The sequence below is a fragment of the Dysidea avara genome, chromosome 2, assembly GCF_963678975.1.
Source record: "Dysidea avara chromosome 2, odDysAvar1.4, whole genome shotgun sequence".
Classification (NCBI taxonomy): Eukaryota; Metazoa; Porifera; class Demospongiae; order Dictyoceratida; family Dysideidae; genus Dysidea; species Dysidea avara.
The window spans coordinates 7,014,382-7,033,111 of NC_089273.1; the positions used below are offsets into that span (position 1 = coordinate 7,014,382).

The 18,730-nt window shown below is 35.8% G+C and overlaps 1 protein-coding gene across 1 annotated transcript; it reads left to right on the forward strand.

Annotated features, from left to right (window-relative positions):
- Positions 1 to 3,152: 3,152 nt before the first annotated feature.
- On the forward strand, positions 3,153 to 17,879 carry LOC136247748 (uncharacterized). The gene is made up of 5 exons (XM_066039574.1): positions 3,153 to 3,465; positions 10,773 to 10,802; positions 10,856 to 10,949; positions 15,620 to 15,683; positions 17,124 to 17,879. Exons 1-5 carry the CDS (start codon positions 3,153 to 3,155, stop codon positions 17,682 to 17,684), a joined length of 1,062 nt encoding a protein of 353 aa, XP_065895646.1. The 3' UTR covers positions 17,685 to 17,879.
- The last annotated feature ends 851 nt before the right edge of the window (positions 17,880 to 18,730 follow it).

Here is an 18,730-nt window from a genome sequence, read left to right on the forward strand (position 1 = left end):
GTTGAATTGTTTGTAGCAATCCAAAGAAATGTATTTATATGGGTATGTATGTCTTCTTACATAGTTTTACAATATACTGAAATACAAAACTTTGATCGTACTGTATATCAAGTAATTATAGATCTATCCATTATCCATTTAGTAATAATTATAGATCTATCCATTATGCATTTCATTGAGTGTACACTAACCACACTAAGACTAGTGATTACATAATACCGTCTCTTAAATATTTGTGCACCTATATTTATTACAGTATAAAGATGACATTTTATACTGAAAGATGACATTTTTGTACTCAACAGATTTTGATGTTACCATTGTGAGTACTCCAGCTGGTACATCAGTTAGTGGATCTACTGACACATTTGACTATCCCATATTGAGTAGTGTCACTCTGATATGTACTGTGACATCCACTGGTATGGCAATACCTACAGTGACCAACTACCAGTGGAACACTGCTGGATGTTACACTAACATCAATTACAATGGTGGTGTTCCAGGATGTTTTCCACATGATCAAATAACACAAAATGTATCTGATAATTCAGTGACTGCAGAAGATGCTGGAACTATCACTTGTACTGTGACTATTGATGGTGTTGATTACACTAGTAAATCTTTTACTCTCCGTATATCAGGTAAGTATGCAATTAAGTGTATTTGGTTATCTAACGTATGCCTGCCATTCCAGCAATGAAATTATATTTGCAGGCTTCAAGCTTTTTTACAGGTCCAAAGTGAGATGTACAGTACTTCCATTATGCAAATATCTGTGCACCAGCTCAAGCAAAGATTCTGTAGTGATTAACTACATCACTTATACCCATTCATTTTATGTTACAATAACAAGTTAAGATGCTCTCATAGACCACACAAAGCTTTGGTGTTGTAGCGATATGTATTTTTGTAAAAAGCATCTTTAAAAATAGAACGTTGTATAAGAATCAGTGTCTATCTAGATGAAATTCTGCGAATTTATTGTAAAATACCAGTTTCAATTGTGTAATATGTATTGTAGCTTAATACTCTTATCAAAGATAAGCCTTCTTATTTCATCAGAAAGTATATTATAATCCTTTAAGCAACATTTGCTTTAGTCCTTATTCATACAACTTTGAGAGATGGTCACATATAGCAGCCCACTGAGTCCAGTACTGTTTAGAGTAAATACTTGACTCCTTGGTGCATTCCAAAATAAGTGTTAACTAGTAGAAACCAAGCCTACGTCATTACTGATGTCTTATTTTATGGCAATGGGTATTAATTTAAAATTTTGCAGAACAGAAAAAGTAGAGAACAAAGTAACAAACATGATCAAAAGCCATAGTAGCTAATGCATATAAGTTTTTTATAGCAATGCTGTAAATTAATAATTATTATAATAATTGGTTTTTAAAGTGAATTTGCTTCCTAATGATTTTATTTATCAACAACTTTGATAAAAAAGTAGATTGCCACTGGACAAAGCATGATGTATCTCCTACCACTTTCACTGCATTTTGTACTTGCTATAGAGAGTGAGCTTATTCATGTGTTATAGTAACTTATAACCCTTACAGGCAGTGTAATCACTGAAGCAGTTAATGGAACTGATTCTTTTATTGGTAATCCTCTTCTTAACTATCCCTATATTACTGAGAAAGGTGGTAGTGGATTACTAGCTCGTTGTGTGACTGGACTGGGTCCTAGCGGTAATGATAACACAGCATTGGGAATATGGTTATTACATAGAACTCGAATACCTTATGGAGAATGTGATGGTCCTGTTGTTCAACCACGTGGAGCTAACATTAATGATTTTGTTGGAGTGGTCGACTTATACCAATGTGGAGAGTTTACTGCTGCTGTAGAAGGTGTATATGAATGTATCATAAGAATCAGTACAAGGGCATCTCGTCTTGCTAGAGTTGGTGTGTACTTCAGTGACAGACGTGAGTTACAGTATTTGATGTATCATTTGTTTAATTGTACATTATCACTTCTGAGTTTCATTGTTAACCATGCATCTCTTATTATTTAGCTGCTCCAACAGTAGATCCTCCATCACCATCTACAGTAACTGCTACTGTTGGTTCTTCCCTCACCTTGTCCTGTACTACAAGAGGTTCTCCTCCAGATGGCGTGGATTGGAACAAGGATGGTGTTGGTGTACCATCAACTAGTATCACTCCATTGATCCATAATAGGACTACTGTAGTGTACCGTGCTGACTACACTATTGATAGTGTCACTGAAAGTGATAGTGGAACATATTTGTGCATTGCAGTTAATCCTATTGGACAGAATATTGGAACAATCACTGTTACTGTAACTGTAACAAGTATGTTATCACAATGCATGCACGTATACAATAATATTATTTTGCACAGTTTATTATTTTACAGCTACCCACCTCACCAACCACGCATTTTATAGCTGATAAACTACATAAAAATCCTTAAATAGCTCACTACACACTGTTCTAATACTGTGACTGCTTTATTAAAGTGACATATTAGAGTATCTCAATCTTGGTATACTAAACAATTTTGGAGGGGGGTCAAGAGCCCCCTGTATCAGCCCTTGACCATTGTCACCACATGTGCAGTCGGTATAACATTATACTTCAGCTGGTACACCAACTAGTGGATACACTAATGCATTCAACTATCCCATATTAAGTATGTAGTGTTATTTTGACACTGAATATCTCCAGTTTTTGTGTATTTCTGTATACTGATTTGTGCATATCAGATGTCGGTGTCCATACTGATACAGTATATTTTTAATTGGTGATTAAAGTGTAACATTTTTTTTTTAGCTTAACTGTAGTTCTAAATTTTGTGCACGATAAAGGTAAACAAGTGCACTGCAATACAGTATGTGCATAACTTAATATAATACATGTACATGTAGATGATTGTGATCCTAATCCTTGCATGAATGGAGGTACTTGTTCAGATGGAATTAATACTTTCACTTGCAATTGTGTTAATGGATTTTCAGGGGAGAATTGTTCAACTAACATAGATGATTGTGATCCTAATCCTTGTGTGAATAATGGAACTTGTACAGATGGAGTTAACTCTTTCACTTGTAATTGTGTCAATGGTTTTACTGGAGAGAATTGTTCAACTAACATAGATGATTGTGATCTTAATCCTTGTATGAATAATGGAACTTGTACAGATGGAGTTAACTCTTTCACTTGTAATTGTGCCGATGGTTTTACTGGAGAGAATTGTTCAACTAACATAGATGATTGTGATCCTAATCCTTGTATGGATAATGGAACTTGTACAGATGGAGTTAACTCTTTCACTTGTAATTGTGCCGATGGTTTTACTGGGGAGGATTGTACAACTAACATAGATGATTGTGATCCTAATCCTTGTATGAATAATGGAACTTGTATAGATGGAGTTAACTCTTTCACATGTAATTGTGTCAATGATTTCAATGGCACAAGATGTGAAACAGGTACTGTATGTGTACTTGGTAAATTGAACAGGTTTACGTCATGTACATGCATATCCATACGAAAACAGCCAAGCTGTAAAAAACGGTGTGGTCTTTAGCTATTATTTTAGGTGAAAAAATGTGAAATCAAAGGTGGTAGTCCTACAATGATGTACTAATACAGTGTAATTCAGTCCACAATCATTAACATCAACATAGTTTAATGGATGTAGAAATTTCAGGTTTATATTATGTTATTTGAACACTAAGTTATGGTTTCCCAGGTTCATGGAATTGGATGTGTAAGGAAACCCCTTTTTTTGCAAATGTGGTCACATAAGTATAAACAATCATTTTAAATATATATTTAAATGAAGAATGAAATAGGGATCAAAGCGAGATGAATGGTGGTATTTCATCATTTCTCTGGGAGAAAATCCATACATTGGTATGTTACAACAACTATTATCTAATCCAAAACAGCCCAAGCTGTAAAAAAAGAGTGCGGCCCAGAGAAAGGCTATGGTGAAAAAAGATGTGAAATCCAAGGTGGCGGCCAAGAAATGGCTGTGATGGTAGGTTAATGGTAAAAATTTTAATAACGACAATTCAGGTGAATTTTGTGCCATGACCAAGCGGCACCAAATTCACCTGAATTGTTGTTATTAAAATTTTTACCATTAACCTACCATCACAGCCATTTCTTGGCTGCCACCTTCGATTTCACATCTTTTTTCACCATAGCTTTTCTCAGGGCTGCACTCTTTTTTTACAGCTTGGCTGTTTTGGATTAGATTTCACTTCTTTTTGTATTTGTATACTCCAAAGCCGGCCATAAAGCCGGCCTATGGCTGGCTTTAGGGCTTTTTAACTTGTCATTTTTTCTTTACTACACGAAGAAGAAAAGATGAAGCAGAAAAGATGAAGCAGGGTGATTTCTTTGTAGCTAACCTCTCTGCAAGGTGATCCTTCTGGCTTATCTCTCTACCGGATGACTTGTTTGTAGCTGAATTCTCTACAGGGTGATTTGTTTGTAGCTGAACTCTCTACAAGGTAACTTCTTCTAGCTGATCTTTCTAAAAGGTGATTTGTCTGTAGCTGAATTCTCTACAGGGCAATTTGTTTGCTGCTGAACTCTGTACATGGTAGTTTCTTTGTAGCTGAACTCTCTACAAGGTAACTTCTTCTAGCTGAACTCTCTACAGGGTGACTTGTTTCTAGCTGAACTCTCTACAGGGTGATTTGTTTGTAGCTGAACTCTCTACAAGGTAACTTCTTCTAGCTGAACTTTCTACAGGGTGATTTGTTTGTAGCTGAATTGTCTACAGGGCAATTTGTTTGCAGTTGAACTCTGTACATGGTAGTTTCTTTGTAGCTGAACTCTCTATAATGTAACTTCTTCTAGCTGAACTCTCTACAGGGTGACTTGTTTCTAGCTGATCTCTCTACAATGTAACTTCTTCTAGCTGAACTCTCTAGAGGGTGACTTGTTTGTAGCTGAACCCTCTACAGGGTGATTTGTTTGTAGCTGAACTCTCTACAAGGTAACTTCTTCTAGCTGATCTTTCTACAAGGTGATTTGTCTGTAGCTGAATTCTCTACAGGGCAATTTGTTTGCTGCTGAACTCTCTACATGGTAGTTTCTTTATAGCTGAACTCTCTACAATGTAACTTCTTCCAGCTGAACTCTCTACCGGTGACTTGTTTCTAGCTGATCTCTCTACAGGGTGACTTGTTTCTAGCTGAACTCTCTACAGGGTGATTTGTTTGTAGCTGAACTCTCTACAAGGTAACTTCTTCTAGCTGATCTTTCTACAGGGTGACTTGTTTGTCTCTACAGGGAAATTTGTTTGCAGCTGAACTCTCTACATGGTAGTTTCTTTGTAGCTGAACTCTCTACAATGTAACTTCTTCTAGCTGAACTCTCTACAGGGTGACTTGTTTGTAGCTGAACCCTCTACAGGGTGATTTGTTTGCTGCTAAACTCTCTACAAGGTAACTTCTTCTAGCTGATCTTTCTACAAGTTGATTTGTCTGTAGCTGAATTCTCTACAGGGCAATTTGTTTGCAGTTGAACTCTGTACATGGTAGTTTCTTTGTAGCTGAACTCTCTACAATGTAACTTCTTCTAGCTGATCTCTCTACAGGGTGACTTGTTTCTAGCTGAACTCTCTACAGGGTGATTTGTTTGTAGCTGAACTCTCTACAAGGTAACTTCTTCTAGCCTGATCTTTCTACAAGTTGATTTGTCTGTAGCTGAATTCTCTACAGGGAAATTTGTTTGCTGCTGAACTCTGTACATGGTAGTTTCTTTGTAGCTGAACTTTCTACAATGTAACTTCTTCTAGCTGAACTCTCTACAGGATGACTTGTTTGTAGCTGAACTCTCTACAGGGTGATTTGTTTGTAGCTGAACTCTCTACAAGGTAACTTCTTCTAGCTGATCTTTCTACAGGGTGATTTGTTTGTAGCTGAATTCTCTACAGGGCAATTTGTTTGCAGTTGAACTCTGTACATGGTAGTTTCTTTGTAGCTGAACTCTCTACAATGTAACTTCTTCTAGCTGAACTCTCTACAGGGTGACTTGTTTCTAGCTGATCTCTCTACAATGTAACTTCTTTTAGCTGAACTCTCTAGAGGGTGACTTGTTTGTAGCTGAACCCTCTACAGGGTGATTTGTTTGCAGCTGAACTCTCTACATGGTAGTTTCTTTGTAACCGAACTCTCTACAATGTAACTTCTTCTAGCTGAATTCTCTACAGGATGACTTGTTTCTAGCTGATCTCTGTACAGGGTGACTTGTTCCTAGCTGAACTATCTACAGGTGATTTGTTTGCAGCTGAACTCTCTTACATGGTGGTTTCTTTGTAGCTGAACTCTCTACAAAGTGACTTCTTCTAGCTGATCTATCTACAGGATGACTTGTTTCTAACTGAACTCTCTACAGTGTGATCTGTTCATAGCGGAACTTTCTACTGGGTGATTTGTTTGCAGCTAAACTCTTTGCATGATTGTTTCTTTGTAACTGAACTCTCTACAAGGTAACTTCTTCTAGCTGATCTCTCTACAGGGCAATTTGTTTGTAGCTGAATTCTCTACAGGGTGATTTATTTGAGCTGAACTCTCTATATGATGGCATCTTTGTAGCTGAACTCTCTATTAGGTACCTTCTTCTAGCTGATCTGACTACAGGGTGACTTGTTTGTAGCTGAATTCCTTACAGAATAACTTGCAATGTAATATAACTGAGTAAATTATACATGCAGCTGAATGCTTTATTAGGGTGACTGTTCTATTAGAGTATCTCGATCTCGCATTTGCTGCACGTAGTTGCCTTTCGAATCATAACTCAGTGATTTGTAATGCGATTCTTCTGTACTACTGCAAGAACTTTCTATGATGATTATTCCAGCTACGTACTGATTTTCAGCTCGTTGCTCTAAGCGGTTTGCCTGGTAGACACGAAAACTAATAGTTTTTTTATTCATAAAAATCGATCGCGTAATTTTGACACAAGTTGGGTTTTGTGTCATATCTCCATGGTCTTTATCCCGATTCCTTTCAAACCACAAAAAGGCACTCCTACGATGGTTGCTCCATCTACATATCAATTTTCAACTGATTCGTCCAAGGCGTTTACCCTGTAGGCGTGACAGACCTTCGACCTTATTTTACGCAAATAATCGGTAATAACTCCGTGAATGTTCATCGGATTCCTACCAAAGTTGGTACGGAGATCCGCCTTAATGAGCCCTTTAAGTGTGCCAAATTTCAGCCCAATCCGAGCACGCATTCGTGTTTTATGGCGAATTTTGCGAAGTGTGCGAAATGAAGAAGATGAAGAAGAAGAAAAAAACGAAGAAATTAAAACGAAATTTTGTTCCCTCGTATCTCGGAAAAGGCTGGAGCGATGTTCTTCAAATTTGGTATGTAGACTCCCCTAACTGGGCGACACGTCTCCAGCAAATTTGGTTCCAATCGGATAAGGAATCACAGAGCTACATAGGTGTGAAAATTGCGTTTTCTATCTTCCTGTTAATATACTCACGGTCTGGCGCGCCGGCTTCTTGGGCCGCACGACACACTATCGTGTGTCTTGATTCTGTTCAATTCCATTATATAGTATGAATTTTCCCACAGAGCTATTGTATTGCTTGGAGTACACTATTATAGTAGCTATACTTAATGAAGCACAGCAGCAACAGTAATCATGAAACATGTTCATCAAGAAGTACAGTGCATAGTGATAAGCATATCATATGTTACATAATAGTAGTTGTGTAAGTACGAGTCTGTATGCTATGCATGTTATATTATTCTCCTCTCAAAAATCTTGTGTCCTCACATATGAGGGCACAAGATGAGGGCACAAGATTTTTGAGAGGAGAGTAATATAACATACACCCTGTATATAGCATACAGACTAGTGACTTTATTGCTCCCTAACTTGCAAGTTAAGGAGCAACAAAGCCACTATCTTGCTGGTGGGTGCATGATGTCAGGAGCTAATCAAATCCTATAGACAAGGGAGCATGTAGCTACTATTCCTCCATTGTGGCACTTAACGTTATTTGTGTAGTGCAGCGGAAACGTGACGTATTCAAGCATGCATCTCTGCATAATATCCTAATTAAGAATTTTTAAAAGTTACTTATAAGTATGTGGCAGCCATGTTTGAATTTTGCTGTTTATGGAGTTACCTTGTCCATAGGATTCAATGCTCTCTTGATGACGTTGGGGGTAAGTAGCACTACTGGCTGAGATAGCAATGGTATTGATAGTTGAACTGCTGGATGGGGCAGTAGAGCTATTATTTGGAGTAGCTGTAGAACTGCAAGGTGAAGCGGTAATAGTAGAACTGTCAAGTTGGGCAGTATAGTTGAACTGTCTGATAGACTGGTATACCCTTCCACAGATGGCACTGATCTTTGGACTATTTCTAAATTAAGCAGATGATTCTTTTTTTGCACAGCAGGAGGCAGTTGTGAAGTGGGAGTGAAGAGTTGCTGTGTAGTAGCTTAAGTTGTTATGGTGAATAACTAGTGGCTTAACAAATGAATGAGATGGTCCTATATCTATCAGTTTAATTCAGTAATTCACTTTGTTTATCCCATCCAACATTGTATATTATCACTACAATATAATGTGTATTTGTGCATATGTGGTACACTCTAAATGTGTTGTACTTAGCATACATTCCTGTGGTGTATGTGATGTGTAGGAGATGATAGTTCACATTTGCCCATTAGTTAGCAAATGTGAACTATCATCTCCTACACATCACATACACCACAGGAATGCATGCTATGTACAACACATTTAGAGTGTACCACATATGTACAAATACACATTTATGGTCCTTGCCACTGAGATGAAACTCTTCTATCTGTCTGCTTTGGGGAATCTACTCCCTGTATTATCAATATTCCTGCGTCAAATATGCCAGTATAACAAAAAGTAAAATAGGCTGGAATGCTATGCCAGCACAACACTAGCATATTTCAAATTATGGAGCTTAATTCCATGAAAATAGATTGATACTCCCTAATAGAGCAGTGGAAGCTGAAAACTGCAAACTAGCACTCAAATATACTGCAATCCACTTTATTTGATATTCGTGATAAAAAATTTCATGTAGAGATATTTTTGCATGATTTACGTGAATGACTGCTCTATTAGAGTAGTTCGATCTATGTAAAAAAATTCGCGTAAGAAGTTTTCGTACAAGTTTTGCTTACAAAAATTATTTTTCAACAAAAAAAAACAAATTATGGTAGCTGCTTAGATTGATACTCTCTAATAGAACAGCCACTTTGCAGTGAAATACTTTAATACAGCATTCACTGATTAAAATAAGGTCACATAAACTTAATTATTAGTTTCTCATCCCTGCCCACATCACCATTTTTCTTACCTCATCAAGGATTTTTTGCACCACTGGTGGCTAAGGGAGGCCAATTAACACCTTTTAGTTAGTACCTTGCTAGAGCAGTCTAAGAAAATCACATTTTGAGTCATTTTAACTAGTTAACTCAGCTATCTAGTTAGTAAAAAATAAATAAAAATCCGCCCTCCTGCACTGCTATTTTGCTTACAGGAGGATGAGAAACTAATAATTAAGCTTATGTGACCTAATTGTTAGAAATGTTGCTAACCTAGGAGTACAATGGGAACACTGAAGAGCATAATAGGTGAAAAATTTCAGAAAACATTTGGAGCAAAATTTTGAGCATATTTGAATTATCTAAGATTTGTGGAGACCTCATTGAGAATTATATTCTCTTGAACGGCTACTACAATATTGACTGGTCTAATCTTTTTACACTAAGTACTGTACACCACATAAGAGGCCATCACTTGAAACTTAAAAAAAAACAACAACCAGACTGAGGAGTGGAATTACTTACCATCCGACATAGTCTCAGCACCTATATCTTCCTTTAAACAAAAACTTGATGAGTTCTGGGAAGTTACAAGACATGGAATTATGAACAAAGGCCTGGAGCCTAAACTTTTATTTTTGAACAATTGTGTATGTATATCTATAAATAAGTAAATAATTTAACACTCCACGTCCTATGTATTAACAGTGTCTACACACTGTAATTTTTGCCCTTCTGCATAGATTGGCACAATTTGCGCCAGTGTACCATTAGTGCCCACAACCAAGTCTATGGTCATGTGGGCCTGATTTGATTGTGTGCTTTTGTAGTTAAACTGTAACAATGGTTAGTAAATTATTTTCCAGATGATTTTTAACATTGATAACCCTACCTATGTTTGGGGGGAACTATAGAGGTTCATTTTTCATTGCCAACCCTATAAGTGGTCTGCGTTGTAAGTAGTTAGTTAGTTAGTTCAGCTATGAGCCTAAACACGGCATACAATGATCATGTACATTTAATATTCCTAGTACACTAACTGTGGAGAGTTCTTAATAGTGTTGTATGTGCTGACTGTTCTATTAGAATATAGTGATCTCAAAAAATTTGCTAAGGGGGAAACATGTGCCCCCCTTATGGGTCCCCTACTGTTTCAATTTGGACTGGGCCTGAGAAAACAGGACATACAAGCAAAAAATACTGACGTTGACATATCTCAGAATAAAATAACATAGTATATTTGCATTCTGTAACTTGCATTATAAGGGTTTGTTTAAGAACTAAAATTGTATGGCCGTAGCATAATGGTTTAAAAAGTTATGGGCTATAAAAGTTTGAGAAAGTAAGCAAAGATTATGTTCCTACAAGTCCTGTTTTTTGTTGGCCTGGTCACCTATCCAGTTACAATAATGTTTTAATCAACATCATCCCTGTCATCTCCTACAGGTGATATATCATCATCAACATCTGATAGTGGTAAGTGATTAAGTATATTGTACTTTATTCAATCATTGTAATACTTGTTATAGGCTCCAGTCTGGTTATAATCATCATCATAGTAGCCGTCATAGCTGTAATCATGTTTATTGGATTATTTGTATTTTTGCTGTATAAGTTTAAAAGGTAAGAATTTGAATGTTTACATATATATATATATATATACAAAATTTATTATATTGATAATATCTTTGTGCATTATGTATACATTTGTGTATATATGTGATACTATCTAAGTTCAGAGGGGGAAGTGTGTTTTATAGTCTCAAAGTGTGCTATAAGTAATATGACCACAATGGATTTACTGATATTCCCAAGCCTAAGGGCCACAGGCCCAAGGGAACAGGCATATACAGGCAAATCCTGAGTGGCCATGGTGTAAGTTATATATACCACTCTGGTATGCTAATATATGAAGAAAGACAAAACTACATCCACCACATTACTTTTATACAGAGGTTCGCAAACATTGATTGTGGGTTTAAATTACGGACACAAAAAGAAATGATTGTGGGTTTTGCTACATTAGTCAGGTTCACTATGTCAAAAAATACACTTTCGTTCAAAGTTTATGGGGATTAGCAAACTTACACATTTTGGAAAGCTTAGAGCATGAGGAATCTGAAAATCAATGTTTACATTTCCTCAGATTCCTGCAAGGTCAGCATTTTTTTAATTTCAAAGTGACAGCTAAAAATAACAAATTTCTAATATATCAAGTTTAATTTTGACATAAAAGTTTGATAAATGGACTCAACAAATTCTCTGGTGGCATTTTTACATCTCTATTCATTAGAAGTGACAGTTAACCATGAATAATTGAAAGTTTTTGTAAAGGGAATAGAAGAACGCCCATTATATGCTGCAATAATTCAGGAATAATTTACAGCAAAAAAAGTTAACGAATATTCTGGAGTATAACTGGTGCAAAGTGTAATTGGTGCAATATATAATTTGACTTCTAATAAAACAGTTCAAGCCTGAAAATTTATATACTCTAATAGAGCAGTCACATGCAGTAAACTTTTGAATCTATTTTTTTTGCTAATGTGTTTATGCATGCTTACTAGATAAATTTTGAAAGAATTTTTATTTTCAATGACAGTAGTTGGAATTTGCTTAATAGTTTTAAAATTACAATTGGCAAGAATGAATTCACGCTGATCACCAAGAACAATTGTTTTGCACCAGACAGACTTGCACCAACAAGTCAATCTTGAAAATTAGTATCCACTGTAAATTCAATGAAAATTTGCTTTTCAGATTGGATATCAGACATATTCAAATAATCCAAAGATTGCCATTGTCAACAAATTGATTCTTATCCAAAAATAAACAAAGGACATTTGGCACATCTAGCCAAGACATTTTTAATGACTGGCTCACAAGTAACTGCTTTAAGCATAAAGTTGGATTAAGGATCAAAAAAGTAAAGAGACAATTGAATAGCTAAACAGTAGTGAAACAAAAGAGGTTGCATATATACTGCAGATATACTAGTGGACATTTAATCTGCAGTATATAGGCATGCAACCTCTCTTGTTTCACTACTGTTTAGCTATTCCCTTGTTTCTTTACTTTTTTGATCCTTAATCCAAGTTTCTACTTATTTGTTTACTGTTTTTGTAACATAATTATGACTGGTGGACCGGCACATATGTTGCATCAAAAGGAGGACGGGTACCTGACAAGCCATATGTCTGGACACATGCCCCAACTATCAGTTATGTAGCTAAAAGGGAGGTAGCCATGACACTTCATTTTCATCTACAGTATGCTTTGCCCATTACATAACATTGCAAATAAAGAACAGCATGAGAAACGTCTCAACAATCAATCATATCAAGAGTATATAATGGGAAGGATACTCTTGATCATATTACTTATGGAAAATACAGCCACAGGGAAGCCGTATCACGATATAATATAGCATGAATTGACACCTTCAATTGTCAGTGAAGAGAACTGGAACACAAAGGAGGACAAAGGCAAGTCCATGATGCATGTATATATTGTATGTTACCAAAACCAAGCATGTATGTCAAGTTATGCTTGGCAGGGAGCATCAGTCAGTCAGACAGTCAGCATAAAATTTTGTTGAATAGAAAAGTTTTAAATGCCGTAGAAACTTGTTGGAAGAATTTGGAGTTGACATTTTGGGGCTTGGTGACAAGCTGTCATGAAAGGAAATTGAGACTGGTTTTAGGGTGATATTTTGAACTGGAAAAGCTCAATTCTGTATGATCCCTAATATACAGTATATAATGTATGATGCATTGAAAATGACAACAGTGACACTGCTGATGATTGTCATGTATATGTACGTACGTGCATAGACATGATGTCTTCATATGTAGCTATACCCTATTTCTCAATGTTAATAATTCACTTATTCACTTTGATTCATGCAATAACTATCTGCCAAATAAATTGATTTTAGGTTTCTTAGTGCTTTAGAGGTCATTAAGTAATGGATTCTATATGGGTGTGAGAACATAGAAATGATGTTTGTTGCAATTCACTTTCGATAAGAGGCTGATATATGAAGAAATTAGCACCATAAAAACTGCTATTTTCAAACTGCTGATTGACTACCATGCAGGCATCTGTATACAGTAAATATAAGCATTGATTTTCACTGATCTCCATGCATTTTCCATGCTCTGAGCTTTATGTAGGCCCATAAATTTTGAACAAAGTTATCTTTGACATAGTTATATGACTATGTCAATGCAAATTCCAATCATTCTTTCAAACCTAGAATTAGCTAATCTCCTGATATTTATGCCCACCATAAGCACACTAGCTAGGACTTTCACAAAAGTGACTGCTACATTAGAAATATGGAGTCAAAAGTTGACTGCTTTATCAGAGTAAGTGACTGCTCTATTAGAGTAACTCAATCTTTTCTCCTGTTTTTAGGCTTGAACTGTTTCTGTGGAAGACAAACTAATACTTTACACCAATTACACATATATCTCATCCAATTAATCTGGAATATTCCTCAATTCTTTTCGCTAAAATTTATTCCTGAGTTATTGCAGCATAATGGACGCTCTTCTATTCCGTTTGTTAAAACTTTTAATTTTTCATGATTAGCTATGTTACCTCTAGTGAATAAAGATGTAAAAATGTCACCAGAGAATTAATGAACTTTTATGCCAAATTAAAAATTGATATATTAGGAATTTCTTACTTTATTGGCTGCCATTTTGAAATTAAAAAATGCTGACCTTGCAGGAATCTGTGCAAATGTAAACAATGATTTTCAGATTCTCCATGCTCTAAGCTTTCTGAAAATATATAGGTTTGTTAATCCCCATAAAATTTGAACAAAAGTACATAGTGGACCTGATTACATGTAGTGATACCAGGTTTAACCAAATAATCACTTTGTGGATACCTAAAGTAGCCTGCAGTGCTAAAATAAATACTTAGAAGAAGTGTAGGTTGAAAATGTATGAGCCATCTGGTGCTGTGGTTGAAATCTGCTGCGTAGAAAATCTTACCCACAAAACACTCCTCACATTGCAAAAACAATTATTTATTGATACCCAGTAACTGAACTATGTAATGCTGACTCACTCAATTATTTTTCTTTAAAGCAAAGTCTATCCTAACTAAACAAACATGTTAAACTCAAACCCACAATGCAAAACTTTAAGCAACTCTATAAATAGTCAAAGGGAACTGATGCTTTGTAACTGCCTCAGTATCAAAGGCAGGACTGTATCATGATATTGCCCTAACCACAGGGCGATATCATGATATTGTCGATAATTATCATGATATCGCCCTGTGGTGAGGGCAATACATAAAATATAGCCTTGTTGTTTCCTTTGATCTGAGGTGTCATAGTGGTATATGTTACTTAAAACGTGCTTTATTTTCCTTTGTGTGAATGTGACACAGCCATAACAACCACAGAGACACGATCATCATTACCTTCACTCATAAAGCTGCCAACAATGTTACCATAGAAATAAATGGCTATGTACACAAATCAATTTTGAAATTGATATTTTCAAATTTACTGCATTAATGCCACACCTCAGACTACACTTATAAGATAACTATACAGAATGTTCATTACTCCAGTGCACTCTCTTTCCTCAGTCATTCACCTCATCCTCCTGTCCCAATACTATATAAGTCAATTCTGGATCTCAAATTGTATCATAACTCTGCATTGACTGCTACAGATTAACCTTCTGCTAATCACGAGTAGGCTCTAGCTTTCTCACTGTCATTGTGGTAATCCAGACACGTACTGTATTAATCACAAACTTTACTTTCTTGTTGATTGCAACTCCAGATTCATTCTTTAAATGAATAAGCATGCACCATGTGCTACAAAAAATACAGCATGACAGTGTGGTACAGTATCAAACCAAACATAGCACTCATCAAAAATTTCCATACTGCTCTTGCTGCACTGCTTTTGCCAGTATTTAGATTTGGATGGTTGTGTTGCTCTATCATGATAATTATAATGAAATTATGATCATACCGTCTAATGATATTATAACAATACCCATTAACAAGTTATTTTTAGCAATAATAATTTGTTGTTGCTCTAGCAAACTTAGATTACATAATAAGCTATCTGACAATTCAACAAACATGAGTGCTTGCTTGTGCGTAAGACAACAGAAGTTTAACTCTGCTAAAAATGGTCAATCTGTATACTCTTACATTAATTCTGTAATGGTCTAGTTACATAGACAAAACAGATATGTACTGTTTGAAGTAGCTAGTATTGTGTCAGTTTTATTATGCTTGTGGATTTTGTGTAGAAAACTGAATATGCATAAAGCAAATGAAGATAAAATAAAGAAACTGACAACCCAGTCATCACTGGTAAGCATGTATGTTAGAAGTCTGATCATTAATTTCTTCATTATCAATTTCTATTTAACTCTCCAGAACTGAGAATCCAACTATTTACATTGTAGCCAAATGTCAAATGGTTGTTCTATTATATCAGAATTATATGGTACAGTAGGACCTCGATTATTTGAATCTCAATTATTCATTATTGCAGATAAATCCTCAATTATCTGAACATAAGTGACTGCTCTATCAAAGTATTTCACCATTAGGTGAACATTCTATTAAAGTAAATGTATGTTCGTAGTTGAACAGAACTTTGTATATAAATGATTGGGCTTCTGATCATTTATCTGAACAAATTCACTTATCTGAACACTTTGATGATTTAACTGGCACACAGGTATTCAGATAATAGCGGTTCTACCGTAACTATGTACAATGTGGAATCATAATTTTTTGTCAATATATTAGAGCACAAATGGTGCAATTTTAGTTGAGCAGACTAAGTGATAATTAAAGTGGATCCAAACTTGTGTTGTAATGTATCTAGTGAAAGTATCAGGATCTTTTCAGAAACTGTCACTAATCTGTGTATAGTGCATGTATTAAACTGTACTTGTGTAGTTTATAAGTTCTATACAGCATTTTAAGTGAGTATTATACTGTACGTAGTTCTATAGGTTTGTGTGTACCATACAGTCAATCTGCTGCACCTACGTATATATACGTGCTTTTGTTGTGTGTGTGTGTGTGTGTGTGTGTGTGTGTGTGTGTGTGTGTGTGTGTGTGTGTGTGTGTGTGTGTGTGTGTGTGTGTGTGTGTGTGTGTGTGCGTGTGTGTGTGTGTGACTGGATATTGGAAAGTAGTTTCACGATATAATGGTTTAAGCCATTATGGTATATAGACAGCACACATATCAAATTTATACCAGATATACATCGATCCATTACCTTGCAGAGCATTCCCAGCACTTGCAGCTACTTGTACAGTTTCACACCAAATAATTGGGTATGTGACAGATAAGCAAAGTAGTATCACAAGTGCTCAAAAAGGGGAGAAGGGGTGGACTTAAAAATGGTTGAGGGCCATGATTGAAGCCCTTCTGACTCCTTAGTGGCTGATATTCAGCTGAATCAACACAGAAAACATTTGACCAATTGTTACTATATATAATAATTGTTACCAGTGCACAACTTAAAGAGTATTCGGAAATCACCATTTAGTTTGCCACACCACCCAGAAAAGATATCAATGACTGTTAAAGCCAGTTCATAATGCCAAGGCTTAATACCAGTAGTATGGTACGTAGTGTATAGTAGATTGGTGATGTTTGATTTTGCCTGATTTGTGATTTGGATTGGCATTGTATAATCTGGTCACACATATCAAGTAATTTTTAAAAGAAAAATCAATATTGCATTTTCAATGTGTCAGTATTTTCAGAATTCTTACGTTTTAAATTTTTAGCTGGACCATGACAATCACTATGCTGCAATTGGTAGAGAACGGTCAAGCACATGTGAAAGCATTTGCCATCATGAACAAGGAGACATGACTGATGATCATGTTCTACCCAGAATTGATGAAGAATGTATTTCAGTTTTTGATGACTCATTAACAGAAGCAGAAATGTTAGAGTGTATATCTGGTCACAATTCTTTGTCTAGAAGTTGTGAAGTTGTCACTGATTCTGGACTATATTCTGAAAAGGATGATGACCATACCAACAACACTGTACCACATGACCAAGACCATAATATTATGTCAGAGAAACATATGGTACATGCATTTGATAATAATTCTGTTCTATCTACATCAAGTAGTAACTCTGATGATGACGATGATGAAGAGATTACATCACATCCTGACTATTACACTACTGCAGCTCAGAGGACTACATCTACAATCAGTAAAATGTCTGGTGACTGTGAATGTAGCAATGAAGTGGGACAATGTTCTGATCACTGTAGTGTCATTATTCAGCATAGTCTTGCATCTGAGGATGGTGGTGTGGCTTTTAATGACTGATTCTCCTCTATAGTAATACATACCATATAATAGTACAGTAGTTGATGCTCACTGTGTGTTATGTTAGTAGTACAGGCATGTGGTACACAAAACTACAGTAATTCATCTTCATTGTAAAACAGTTTGCATAATCAAATATTATACAAAACATTATTACACAATTTTTGTGAATACTCCAATAGAGCACTCATTCACATTAACCATACAAAAAATATAATTTTTTATCACGAAAATTTTGTCCTAATAATAAAGCAAAATCACAGTAAATACTGTAAACACAATATTCACAGAAATACCTTGTTAAGAGAAACTAGAAATCTTTCTCATAAATTATAAAAAATATCAGTAGTCTCTTTCAATGCCTACCCCTAAAATCTTTAAGTGGAAAATTTTGATAAATTGCATGAGGATCAATTTTGAATTAACAATTTGTGGTATACAGTATTGTGTAAGTTTAATATCCTTTCCTGAGCGTCAAACAGTTTCAAATTGCCAAAAAGACCTGTAGCGATGTGCTTGATTCTATTCAATACAACAGTCATCCTGCAGTGGACACATGTACATACAGACATTGCCTATTACAATGCAAGATCAAACACTTCCTTGTGGCCAAGCAAAGTATCCTACTAGCACGCCCCAAGCAGTGTGACATTGTAAAGTAACTATCCACCATTATTGTTTTGAGCTAATATTATATGGATACAAGAATTGTGGAAATGACAAATGGGTTAGGATGAGCTGTTAGATGATGACTTCAACAGTAGGTGTATGGTGTCTGGTATGTATAGCAGACCACAAGGAAACTGCAAGTATTTTACATGTGATGAGTCCCAGTGATGACATGTACAGTGCATGGGTATGACTACTGATCGATGCTTATACATTTGCCAATAAAAGTACGGAGCTGCATGTGGCATACTGTACCTTAGAGTGCATAGCAAGTAAATTTTGTGATGTCAATATCCTGAATCTCACCTCACGCTACCGAGACTTAAGATGCTGGCAACAGTTACAGTTGCATGCCCACCTTGCAGAATTCATTGTTT

Bases quoted from the DNA above. Each gene is read 5' to 3' on its own strand.
- LOC136247748 (XM_066039574.1), top strand. From the start codon at position 3,153: ATGAATAATGGAACTTGTACAGATGGAGTTAACTCTTTCACTTGTAAT. The intron at 10,803-10,855 runs GTAAGTGATTAA...TACTTGTTATAG, and splicing joins ATCATCAACATCTGATAGTG to GCTCCAGTCTGGTTATAATC. The intron at 15,684-17,123 runs GTAAGCATGTAT...TTAAATTTTTAG, and splicing joins TGACAACCCAGTCATCACTG to CTGGACCATGACAATCACTA.